Here is a 13471-nt window from a genome sequence, read left to right on the forward strand (position 1 = left end):
TCTTCCTGAGTCAGAATTGGGCTAAACGGCTGGGTTCTAGTCCAGACAGTCCTATGGAGATGCACTTCTCATCTGGATTTTGCTGAAGTTCTGTAAATGATCTTCCAGATCCTGAAAGCCAATTCTGCCACTAATCTTGTGGAATCCTTTCTGCAGGCTTCACTTTTGTAGGCCATCTGTGCAAAGGCTGCTTCCTGCAACATGCTGTAATGATGCCATTGTCTCTGGCAAGCTTTGGAGTTAATCCACCACTGTTAGACCTGCTGGATTCTAGTTATTTCAGGAAATCTCCACCCGGAAATCTAGAGTATGTCAGTGGTGCAAGCCATTTCGAAAGGAACAGGATGCAAAACTTCAGTGCTTAGAAAGTTGAAACAAAATTCAATAGTCTGAAAAGAACTGGTTTTAATAATCACATTTATCAATTTACTCCCTGCTATACAGAGGTGATATGCTATGGTTGAATAAAACAATGAGTTTGTATATACATAAAATGTTGAAATGATTTTAAAATGTGCTAGCCAAAAATTGCAGGTTTCAGCCCTCAGCAATTAATAATTTTACTTCTGTAAGGTAATTTTTTTCTGAAGAAAACCAGAACTGCATGTTTACACTTTTATTAGGATTCAGTTTATTTTGGGGCCAGTTTGTTACAGTTCTGGTCTTCCTTTTCTCATCTAGCATATGGCCAACATTATAAGCTTTGGCTGACATACTGTGCAATATTATGCATGCGGTGGAATGCAATATTTGTGCAGTTGTACAAGAGTGCTGTTGTGAACTCACAAATACTGTACAAATTGAGTTGCGCAACTGTCTTGTGACTCCATTTGTGCAATTTTTGTACTTGTACAACAGCACTCTGCATGCAAATGTGCAAACTTTACATTCTACCATGTTTTAATGTTGCATAGTATGTCAGCCACTGTATTTAGAAACATTAAATTATACTAGCAGTTTTAATATTATAGAAAAGCATATACTGGGGAAAACTTGCCTGATGAAGTTTCAATGACATTCTGATTGCAGGCGCAACAACCTTGTGTAATAGGTCCATATCTGCAAACACCCATTCATCCCTAGATGTTATTCGGAAATCTCCTTTGAATAAGGCATGGAGTCCATACAGGAAGGAATCCAAACTGTAGAATAATTACATTTGTTACTTGCAGGTCTAGCTCCTATTAGACCATTTCAGAATAACTGTTCTTTCTCCCCTGTTAACAGTAGCAGGAACCCAGAACACATTTAAAGGGGGACTAAATTCTGCTGATGTCAGTTCAGGTATGCTGCACCGAACCCCTTGATTGTGGTCGTTAAAAATAATGTACAGAGAGGTGATCTGAATGAGTGAGAAATTCAAAAGACATGCTTAGGGCACAAACCCACCATAAGCACTTTTAAATCCACTGATTTAATCAGTTCTATCAATGGGACTAGGAGCACAATCCTATTCCTGACTTGCGTATACTGAATGGAATAGAGCTGTTTTTAAAAAATCCTTGCTTCAACAGAGCACAATGTGACACCACATGGGTGCTTTCCAGATTAGACCCTGCAATGGGGTCAGGATGTATCTCTGAAGTGTGCTTTCACACTTCCTGTTTTGTGACACCGCAGTCCCTATGCTGACAGCAGGTTGCCGTTCACATTTCCAATCCCTTGTTTCGAATTTAATTGCTGCAATATAGTGCTATGATGTCGTATATCCGGTGTAAAGAAGTTGCTGGTTTTTTTGGTTGTTAGTTTTCACGAGACTGCTCCCCCTGCTGTTTACATTTTGAATGCAATTTGCCTGAACGGAAGCATTTTGCTGCTGTTAAATGGCTAATTTGAAAAGCACCCGGGGTGGTGGTGGAATTACACAACTTTTGCAATTGTTTCATCAGTATTCTATCAGTACCAGCAAAAGGGGGGAACTGGGCAGAGCTGAGGGCATGGTGATGGAGGAGTGGAGGTCAGTTGGAATGCTATGCTCAGTTAGGTCCTAATGATGGCATTCTACAGAAGGAACCAAAGATAAATAATGTGTACTGGGATCCCTTACATCAAGCAAACAAGTAACAAGGAGATCCCCACCATTCTATGCGAAAACCATACAATAAAGAGCACGCAACCACTTGGTTACAACTTGCTACAGAAGGGGCACAACCTTAAGCACTTTAAGTCAGCAGAGAACCCCAGATAACTGCCTCCTTTTTTGTCTCCAATGTGCAAAAAAGGATAGGATTCCAGCAAAGTCTGAAGTCAATCATGGTACAGCGCCAAAGATAAATAAGACCTAGCAAGGGAACCATGAACTCTTATTTCAAGGTACATGGTCTGGACCTGCATAATTCTGCCCCACGTTTGCTGAACTATCCTGAACGCAGAAGTGGAGACCCTGGTGACAGGGAACTTCAGTGTAGTGTGCACTTGACATGAACAAAAAATACCTGGCAACCGCCAGGAAGAAGAAGCAAAATCAAGGGCAGATGAGTAGCATTTGTTTTCTCAGTACCCTTACAGGTGTTCCACCCTCAGGACTCCAGATATCAACTGCTATGGGGAAGCTTAATGCCACTGCTGCAACTGGAACTGCAAGGATAAAGACCTACACACAGGTAAGCAAGGGAAGGGATCTCCACCTTTGAGGGAGAGACCGGAATTCAAAGATGGATCCTTTCCATTGGATTAATCAACTAAACTTTGCAGCCATAATATGTGTGTGAGCTACAGTTTCTGAGATGGGGAAAGCTACAGTTTTAAATATAAACATAACAATGAAACAAAGAACATTAGGCAGCTGTCATACCTTGATAACTATCCAGACCCAAAGGTCTTATCAGACTCAAAGCCCTCAAGAGAAGAACCTGGTGTGTCAGGCACTCAAAACACTCATAGCCATAGACTACCTCTGTGCAGTTGGAGCACAGACTTCAAGCAGGTGGGACTCAACTGTTTTTCTGGGAGCTGTGTGGACAATTTCTATCTGAGTGTTCTGAACCAGGGCAAAGAATTGTGCCTGAATGTATGTGGTACTGGGGTGCTGTTTTGTTTACAAATGTAGATAAAAATATACAGTATAAAATATTTGGTGACTAGTTATTGAGGCTATTCCCACGACCGCAGGAAAGCGGGCTAAGGGAGCACAGCCTGCTTTCTTGCAGTCAGCTGCGCAGCTCCCAGCAGTTAGCCCACTTAAGTCTCCCCTGCAAATGAGGTTAGTAGAGAGAGCGCTCCGCTAACCCCGATTTACTGATCGTGTGCTGCCGCTGCGAAGCTTTGCACTGCAGCAACATATGAGTAGACCCCTGACCAGGAGGCTACAAGCAGCCTCCCGGCCTCGGGACTCTCCCCAGAATGCCCCGTACACTCGCACCCTAACCGGCCCCTGATCCCCGCCGCACCAACCAGCTAGATGGCCTTCCAAGGTTTTGAAATTGTTCTTCTTAAGTATTTTTAATTGGTTTTAAATGGCTCTGAACTGTTTTAATTTTAATGATGTTTGTTTTTGGTTTTTTGCTTGTTGTGCACTTCCCAGAGCTCTTGGATGGGGCGGCAGAGAAATGTAATAAATAAATAAATAAATAAATAATAACAGCCAGGACAAGTCCTCTATATATGGTACACATGTATACTATGGTGTACATGGTAGTTCATCCATGAAGTCAGCAAGGCCTGGATGACAGTCACTAAATCCTTATCCTCCAGAAGGAAGTATAATTAATGTATCAGTTGTAACCAGTTTAAAAAGAAAGAAAAAAAGGACAGCAGTACGAATCTGACCTCACCCAAGCCTCCAGGAGCAAAACTGGCTCCAGGTGCACCCCCAATGTGTGAACCAGCTTCAATCTGAGTCTATCGCTCAAAACAAAATGCAATGAATGTATGCAGAATAAAATCAAAGAAAATCTTTTCACCATTTTCTGCAAGGGCTTATTGATATATTAGGATCTAATATTCACCATCTACCTAAATCTTGTCAGATCTAAAGAACAGATGTTTAGACGAACTTCAAATTTTTAGTAAAAACTACTTATGCAGTAGCCCTGAAGCATGTTTTTCAGGAAAACAGGTCATGCTTTTCAGGAAACTAGAATTAGGCCTTGGGGCATCAGTTTCAACCCCACAGGATGCTGTTTAATCCATCTAACATGGTTTAACCATTTTTACAAGAGTGTATTTTTGATTGCATCCTTAGAGAGATATTTTAGATTGTTTAAAAATTGTATTGCCATTCAAGTGTTTAGTTTCAGAGTTTTGTTTCTCCCCTGGTTTTTTTTTTAAAGAATATGTGATCCGTTTGCTTAGTGGAGCTTTCTTCATTATTTCAAGAGTGGGGAAAATGTGTTTTATAAGAAGAAGAGAACAGAAAGTTCAAGAAAGTGCCTGGTCAATGTTCACTTTCAATACATTACTAATCTTGATTTTATTAGGTAACATAAGCTATAAAACTAAAACTGACAAGCAGCAGCAGAACAGTTTCTTAAAAGCTCTTCTTCAGAATAGACCATAAATGGAAAAGAAAAGAACTGTCACAGCTGAAGTATTATAAGCACAGGCAACAGCCTGGAGTGCTAAATTCTTTTAAGGTTACCAGTACATGGTAACCAAATTTGGATTCACAGAACCAATCTTTTCCTGTTGGGTTTGCCATTATCACGATAGCTTTGTATGCATTCTCTCAAGTGTCATTTATTACACAGAGAGGCTCCTTTCACACTAGAGCCAGTCCTATCATGAAGCAGGGTGAAGTGGGCTGCTTCAGGCAAGCAGATTGTGGGCTACCTCTCAATGGTAGCATGGCATCCACCCATGGATGGCTTGTAGAGGAAGGAAGGCAAAACGGCACCACACTTCTTTCTTCTTCCCTTCCTGAAAGGAAGGGAAGTGTCAGGGACCACTGGAATTGCTGAACTCACCCATGGTCCAGGACGGGCCTGTCCATGGCCACACATGTGTCTCCCATCGTCCTTAATTGATGATGTCATGGTGTATGTGCCAATGCCAATGGGTGGGGGAACAATGAACAGGGAGATGGGGAAAGGAGTTGGGTCTGATGCCGTGTATGTCTCTGTGGGATGCGGAAGGACACCAGAAGGGGGGCCCACCTCGTGGGATGCTGTGTGCGCGATATCCCCCAGGATATTGAAATGCCATTCAGCCAATGATAAGGGCCGGCAGGAGGAGAGGGCAAAAGAGCCTCCAGAGCTGAGTTGGAGGCTGCCCTGAGACCTAAGGAGATGTACCAACTGGGAAAGGGGGAATAAGGTGCTGAATAACCACTCCTCTTTAGGGATGTGCAGAATATTTCAACGTCAAAATATTTCATCTTGATATGGACCATGTCTTGGAGGAAGCAGATTATCTGGACCTATTTCAAACTGGCTCTCGGGCAGGCTCTGGGGTTGAGATGGCCTTGGTCAGCTTGTTGGATGATCTCCAATTAGGAATTGACAGGGGGAGTGTGATTCTGTTGATCTCTTTGGATTTCTTGGCAGATTTTGATACCATCGACCATGGTATCCTTCTGGAGTGCCTGAAGGGGTTGGGAGCGGGAGGCACAGCTTTGCAGTGGTTCCGCTCCTACTTCTTGAGTAGATTCCAGATTGTGTCACTTGGAGACTGTTGCTCTTCAAAACAAGAGCTCCAGTATGGAGTGCTGCAAGGCTCTATTCTGTCTCCAATGCTTTTTAACATCTACACGAAACCGCTGGGAGAGATCATCAGGGGATTTGGTGCAGGGTGTAATCAGTATGCTGATGGAACCCAAATCTATTTCTCCATGTCAGCTTCATCAGGAAATGGCGTAACTTCCCTAGATGCCTGCCTGCCTGGAGGCGGTAATGAGCTGGATGAGGGAGAACAAACTGAGGCTGAATCCAAGCAAGATGTAGGTACTTATTGTGGGATGTCAAGACTTAGGAATTGGTTTAGATCTGCCTGTTCTGGACAGGGTTGCACTCCCTCAAAAAGAGCCAGTACATAGATTGGGAGTGCTTCTGGACCCAAACCTCTCCCTGATTTCTCAGGTTGAGGCAGCAGCCAAGAGTGTTTTCCATCGGCTTTGGCTGATTCGCCAGCTACGTCCTGCTACATTTCTGGAGATAAACAACCTTAAAACAGTGGTGCATATGCTGGTAACATCCAGGCTTGACTACTGCAATGTGCTCTACGTTGGGCTGCCTTTGTACATAGTTCAGAAACTGCAGTTAGTACAGAATGCAGCAGCCAGGTTGGTTTCTGGGTTGCCCGAAGAAATCATATTACACCCATTCTAAAAGAACTACATTGGCTGCCAATAAGTTTCTGGGTGAAATACAAAGTGCTGGTTATTGCCTATAAAGCCCTAAGTGGCTTTATAGTGAGAGGCTTCAGTGCCAGAGGGATTCAAAGCCCTTTGTGCTGGGTTTCCTGATGAGATTATGTTTTTGGCCTTTTGCTGTCTGTGCCACAGTTGCTAATGCAGACAAAGACACTGTGGCATTATTGTAAGACAGGTTGTAAGGTCGTTCACACGATCCAAATCCCTGATGGCCAGGGAGGGCTGGGGGGAAGGCAGGAGTATACTTACCTTCCCCCACATGATCTTCTTGCTCCTGATGCTATACTGCACCATGCCACTGCACCAATGATCAGTGCTGCGGCGAGTGGCGCAGCATTCTAGAGGCTGGGAAAATGCTGCCTAACCTTCAGAAATCCTACAATGCACCACACAAGGAGAGCGGTGCATTGGGGGATTTCTTATCAGTCTGGTGCTCCAGGCACCAGGTTCTGTGTCCCTAAGCATTCACACAACTCTGTACCTTGGCAGAAGGGTGCATTCACGCCCTGCTACCCAGGCAAAAGGTTGGGTAAAAAACCCAGGCTACCCAGGAGGGCAGCACAGTGGCACTCTTAACCCTGGACTTCGGGACTGATGTCTAGGGCCTCCACACACCCTGCCCCCGCCCCCAATCCTCCCAAGTCTGTCCCGGGTGGTGTGGTTGCCGCTGGTGCTTTAGAGACAGAGGGGGAAATGGAGAAAGAAATATGTGGGATAGGAATATGTTAAGTTGTGTGCTGAAATGTTTCTGCTAATGCATCTTTGCATGAATATACCTGTTTTCTATTCTTATATTCTTGTGGGTTCAGTTGTTGTTTGTGCCCTCAAGAACCCACATGTTAAAAACACTGTTTGTCATGGTGTGTATGTGTCTCTCTCTGTGTGTGTACAGGAGGATTATGCTTAACTTACAGCGGGGGGTGGGTTGGGGGGGTCCAAAGGGCTTTAGGTCCAGGCTCCAAATTTACCTAAGTGCAACTCTGGGTAGGGATGTGCACGGAACCACAGAAGCGTGGTCCGGCACTGAGGGGACTGTCTCTTTAAATGGGGTGGTGGTAGTACTTACCCCCCCACCGCTCTCCCCCCTCCCCCACATTACATATGTGGCATGCGCGCGCCAGCGGCGAAGACCAGCGCACGCGCTGCGAAGGGCGCATGTGTGCCGCTAGCTCTTCTTCGTTTCAAGCTTAGAAGGACAACGACGGGGGCAGGGGCGGCGGGGGGGGGTAAGTACTACCACCACCCCGCTTAAAGAGACAGTCCCCCGCCCTTCCGAACTGCCGGAATTCTGGACCGGTCCAGAGGGATTTTCCATTGCCCCAAACCGAACCTTACACACTACTAACTCTGGGGCAGAGCCAGGATCGAGGCCAATCCCAGCACTTCACATGAGCAGCCTTACCCAGGTAGGGTTGCCCAAGCCTGGATAGGGCTGCTCCTGTGACCAGCCTTTGTGTGTTTTGTACATGTGGTCTTGTGTGGCAATGTCACAGGGCTGTCATCAACATGATGCCCCATGACTGGTGTGTACAGAGTTGCCATGGATGTGAGGAAAGCAGCTACTACGATTGCAAACTTGTTGGGGACTTTACTCAGCTCTTGTTTTCTCCTACTTGTGCTGGATTAGAATAGGATCCTGATTACATTACACTGATGTTATGACTAGATAAGCAAGTTTCTGGCATAAAGAGAGTATAGGATTGCCTGGTCAGTATACCTAAATGTAAATAGTCAGCTCAGTAACCTGAATTTAACAGCATAGTATTGCTACTGAAAAGGAGATTAACATTAGGAACAAAATAGCAGAGACAGTTCTGTAGCCCAATTATTTTAAATATTTTATATGTCTTTCAATGCTGTATGATGCGATCAGTTTATGGAAACAGAAATGAAATAAAATATGCAAATTTTATTACTGCACCAAAGTTATTTGGAACTGCCCGGATTTGTCTTTTCTGCGCTCAGCATATTTATTAGTTTACATCCATTTCAGTTCCTCAGTTTAGTAAATGTTGTTTCAAAGACTTTAATGAGGTTATCTGGAAGCTTTAGCTAGCTTTCTTAATCTCAAAGTCTTCCTTAGGGCTTCTGTTCCTTCCATCTGTTGGCCCAATTTTAATGTACAGAAAATCTGATTTAACTGTTGTGACCACAATCCAGAAAGCTCCTGTAGGTGTGCCTTCTTGGGCACGATAAGTAGATCTGATTAAGTCCTTTGTGCACTTACCTATGGAGCTGCTCTTCTTGAACACATTGGGACTTATATCTTAATAAATATGCATAGGATAGATCTGCTCAACCCACCCCGCCCCCTCCTCAACAGCAGGCCCCCATGCCGAATCACAAACTCAGGGGTGTAAGGAGCGTTGAGCAAGGAAGGATGACCATCACCTGGCTGCCAGGGTCGGGGGTGTGTGTGTGTGTGTGTGTGTGTGTGCGTGTGTGCGCGCGTGCGTGCGCGCGCCAAGGCACCCCCTTGGCCCTCCTGTACTCAGCAGGCCAACGTAGTGCTCGCTGGCTCGGAGCACGAGGCGCTCCCCTCTCCTTCCCAGACAGTGTTTCACTGAAATGCTGGCTGGGCTGGGGGGTGAGATTGGGAGGGGGGAGCCTAGCCAGCCAGCATTTCAATGAAATGCCTTGTGTCTGGCGTCAAGACACAGGGGGCATGGCCAGTACCCGGAGTGGGTCCAGTCAGCCACTGAAAGGAATTCCCAGTCAGCGATTCAGTGAACTGGTGACTGGGGAAGCTCTGCAGAAGCCGGCTGGCCATGGCCCCTGCGTGTGACATCAGATGCAGGGGGCGGGGCTTGGGGCACACACTTGACAGTCACAGGTGGCGGCGAAGTTGCTGGCATGCATCCAGAGGCCGGCTACATCCTCTGGCTGCCCAAGTGTTCTCTATGCCCCTGCACAATCTGCTTCTGTAACTGGTTTCCCATTGCTAAGAGATAGGATCGCCCAGACATCAACATTGCTATAATGTGCTACTTTATATAATTATGATGGGGTTTGGACCAAGTTAGGCCTTTTTACAATAATGTATGCAGCGCTTTTCCTCTCAAATTCATTTCCTGTAACATAATTAATTTTGGATGAAATCCTTGGACTTAATGTGTTTTTAAATATTTAAACGAATAAGATCACTTAAATTGCAAAGCAGAAATAATGTAGATACTTTGGAGAGAGACAGTATGTTAACTACAAGTTTATTTGAAACCCGCTTAAACCTGCTTTAGCTATGACAAGATGTCTGTCACACAGAGATAATAACTTTCTCTCTCAGTTGGAAGGGTTTTGCTCGGAAGGAGATTTGTCTGATAGCTAGTTACATCTGTAAATATATCAGCTCTGGGCCAACTAGGGAAATTTTTGTGTGGATCACCTTGTTGGATGTACTCCAGCAAGTGTACAAGGTTGCTGCAGTATACAAAAAAAATTACATCCAGCACCCAGGGCTGTGCATGGAGCAATCTTTGCTGGATTAGGGAAACATGCACATCACCTAATAATGGTCAACATTATTCGTCAGTATTGGCAGTGCCGATTAACCATCTGGTGGTGGATGTGTGCATGCATGCCTGGTTGCTTACAGAGGCACATCAAAGAAGCAGCCCTAACTCTGTACTGCAAGTTGTGCCTTTGATAGCATCTGTGGAATATAGTGCATGAGACTGCTTAGCCTGGAAGCTTTTTAAATGCCTATTGATTCCCTGAAGTAATAATCAGGAAGAAGATACCTAAATGTCTTGTCTGAATGACCAGTACAAGCTTCAGACTCCTGCCACAGCAAGGCTCATCTGGAAGCCATTCATGACTATCAAGCATCCAGGCAAGACACCTGGTGCCCAAGGTGCCCTGACATACACCTGGTGTACAGGATATCAAGATACTAGACAAGATGCAGGAGCCTGAGTGAATTGCAAGAACCAATCTTAGTCTGTAAAATGCAACATGGGACCCAAACAAGAATTGCATCTCACATGCCACAGATGCTGACACGCTTAAAAGGCTAGATGGAAACAGGTATGTGGTGCTCGGCATCTGAATAAGGAGTCATCTCCCCATCCCTTCCCCTTGACCTTTGTGATTCATATTCATCATATAGCATGCTTGCCATCCCTTTGTACAGAGTCTACAATGTTTAGAAGTCTGATTGGAAGCTTATGCTTTGCCTCTGTTCACATGGGCAAGAACGTACATGTTTAGAATCAGAACAATGAGTGTGATCTCCACTTCCTTGCAGGATGCTACGGTTTTCACAGCGACGGCTAAAATGTTATCCCCCAAATCCTCTCATGACCAAAGCCTTGGAGAAAGAGTGTGGTCTTAATCTGCCTGTGAGAGGACATGAAGGAGGCGGCGAGAATTTGTGTTTCCACGGGGTGGGAGTGCCACAGTCTGGAACTAGAACTGGGTCTAATTAAAATACTTGGAATTTAGATAGCAACTAAGAGTGTGAAGAACATTTAGAAGCTATTCTTACGACCAGGGGAAATCGGGCTAAGGGAGACAGCCCGAATTCCCCTGGTCGTCTGCTGCCATGGGAGCTGTACAGCTCCTGGCAGCAAACCGCAAAAACCACCCCTCCCCTTAAACGAGATTAGCAGAACGAGCGCTCCACTAACCCATTTTGTTGATTGTGTGCTGCCGTGGTGCAGCTCCGCACCATGGCAACACATGAGGAGATCCCCGCCGGGAGGCTGAAACAAGCCTCCTGGCCCTGGGGGTTTCTCCAGAATGACCCGCGTACTTGCACATGGCATCTTGGAACTTCCGGGGGCCAGCTGTCCCCCGATCCCGCCACCTCCATGATGGAGCCGGAAGTCATGTGGGCAGCCAATCCACCTACCCAGGGACCTGCACTCAGAACCTGTATTGGAATCTGTACTGGAATCTGCATCGGGAGCTGCACAGAGGGCTGCCTGGATTGACATCATACTGGTTCTCAAGCTTGCGAGTGGAAGCGCTACACTACTTGCCCTCTCTTCTTTCTGCTTTTCTGCTGCCTTCCTCCTGCGAGGAAATCTGCTTGGCTGCCCATCTACAAGTGCACTGGATGCACCACCAGATCAGGACTGGTAATACTAACCCCCTGCCCCTCTAAATCTCCTCACCCCCTTCTCTTCCCTCTTCAAGCCTGCATTTTAGCCCTTTCTACAGCAAGTCTTAAGCCAATCTACTTGTAATTTGGACCTTAAGCTAAAATTCCTCTTCGTGGGATTCTTGTTGATATTATTAAAGATTTTATTGCTTGTCTAACCAGCTTTTCTTTTTCTGTACCCCCTTTCCCTCAAATAAATCTTTAAACTGCATATATGCTTCCTCATCATTTCCAGACCAATGCTTTGCTCAAGATTAATACTGTAATAGACTGCTCCCTCATAGTCAAGCTGATACCCCATGTTAATCCAAAAGTATAGCTGGAATGTTCCAGTCAAGAACTCTGGAGCAGATCTATTACCAGGATTACAGACGAGGGTCTGGGGCTGAGGCAGTACTAGCCTAAGGCCACCTAGTGAGTCCATGGCTATAGCAGAAGTTGAATCATGGAATTCCTGGCTCACATTCTTAGCCACCACACCCAGCCACGTAGGGAGGCTGGTGGCGGCCCCCTGGCCCCGCCCCCCAGATCTGATGTCAGACGCGGGGGACATGGTCTCCCTCCCAAACGGGGTTGCGCGGACCCATTGCTGCATTGCCCGTGCTGCATTGATTGGCCCATGCTGCATCAAGCAGTATGCACCAATGACTCTCCCTGCTGTTCCGGCCACGATGCCAATGCAGCGCGGGCCAATCTCTCTCCTAAATGAGGCCGCGCAGCCCCGTTTGGGAGGGAGATCGATCGGCTCCGCTGCATTGGCAGCAAGACCAGGAGTGGCTCTCCTTGCCTGTCACTCTGGTCGTGCTGCCAATGTAGCATGGGTAGCTTTCAGTTTCAAACGGGGCTGCACACCTCCGTTTGGGACCAGAATAACGCCCCCCAGCATCTGACATCAGATGCGGGGCGTGTGTCTGGGGCCGCGCTTGCGGCCCCTGATTGATGGAGGCCTGGGTTCTTTGAACCAGTTCACCCAATGGTAGCCACCCCTGACCACACCACACCATCTCTGAACTAAAGATTCAGTGCTACCCTGTTTTCATTCATGCACAGAATGCAAAATAAAAACAAAGTCCCTTGCAGCAGGAGCTCATGCAGGCAATATGATGTTTCTCAGATTATATGCTGGGGTATATAAAAAGCTGCCTACCTAGAAAGGTAGCTATGCTTTCTGCAGCAATGCACTGCTTCTTAATTAGCAATACACTGCGTAATTTGAGAAATAATGGTTGGTTTCTATTGACATTTACACTGACAGGTAACAGAAATGTTGTTTACATACATTACATAGGAATATTTACCACTGTGGCTTGCCACTAAAACTGTCTGTTGGGTAGTTAGACATAATTTATGTGCAAATGAATGCAAATTGATAGCTTACATATATAATGTAAACTTCACTGTTGACATAGTAGTATACAGCTCAACATTGCTCTCTAAACATTAATTTTGTCTTCTAATGTTAATGACTTCTTAATGAATACTGTCAATACCAGACAAGATATACAAGGTCTAATAAATCTTATTTGTGGTTTGCTAATTCCTACATACCTTTAATCCAGTAAAATGAAGTTTCTCCAACTTTATACCATGCATAATCATGTATTATTTCATTTCCTGGCATCTGGCCTGGCTTTAAAATATATCAAAAACTTAAATGTGGCAAAGTGCAAATGTAAGCCTCTGGTTTGTGCCACATCCCCCTCTCCACATACATTCATGAGGGAAGAATGTGAAGTGGGGCCTACTCATCCATCCCCTTCCAGTGAGAGTCTATCTTATGTCTGTATAAACATAGGCATGCTGACTCTGCGTATGTTCTTTGACAAGGAAGACTTGTCAGGTGTGAGTCAAAGGCTTGCTCCCATGCACCATTACCCATAAGACGATGATGCTGAGGCCATATATGAACTGACTGATAGTGGCCCAAAGATCAGAAGACTTTACTACCTTCATCATGTTTGTAGATTTGAGCCTCTTTTGAATTGAAGAGCTTCCTGAATGTAGACAAAAGGAGCTTGTAGACAAATTAAGATAAAGTTGGGTGCAAGGCTCACTACTTCTCT

At 45.4% G+C, this 13471-nt stretch overlaps 1 protein-coding gene across 8 annotated transcripts in view; it reads right to left on the reverse strand.

Annotated features, from left to right (window-relative positions):
- PCNX2 (pecanex 2) overlaps positions 1 to 13471 on the reverse strand; it is a 248572-nt gene that overhangs the window by 22567 nt on the left and 212534 nt on the right. For all 8 annotated transcript variants that reach the window (XM_053299148.1, XM_053299173.1, XM_053299128.1 and 5 more), the window contains one exon: positions 998 to 1142. In XM_053299148.1, coding sequence (XP_053155123.1) covers positions 998 to 1142 — 145 coding nt within the window. The remainder of the gene's footprint in view (positions 1 to 997; positions 1143 to 13471) is intronic.

Source organism: Hemicordylus capensis, chromosome 1 (genome assembly GCF_027244095.1).
Source record: "Hemicordylus capensis ecotype Gifberg chromosome 1, rHemCap1.1.pri, whole genome shotgun sequence".
In the NCBI taxonomy this organism is placed as follows: domain Eukaryota; kingdom Metazoa; phylum Chordata; class Lepidosauria; order Squamata; family Cordylidae; genus Hemicordylus; species Hemicordylus capensis.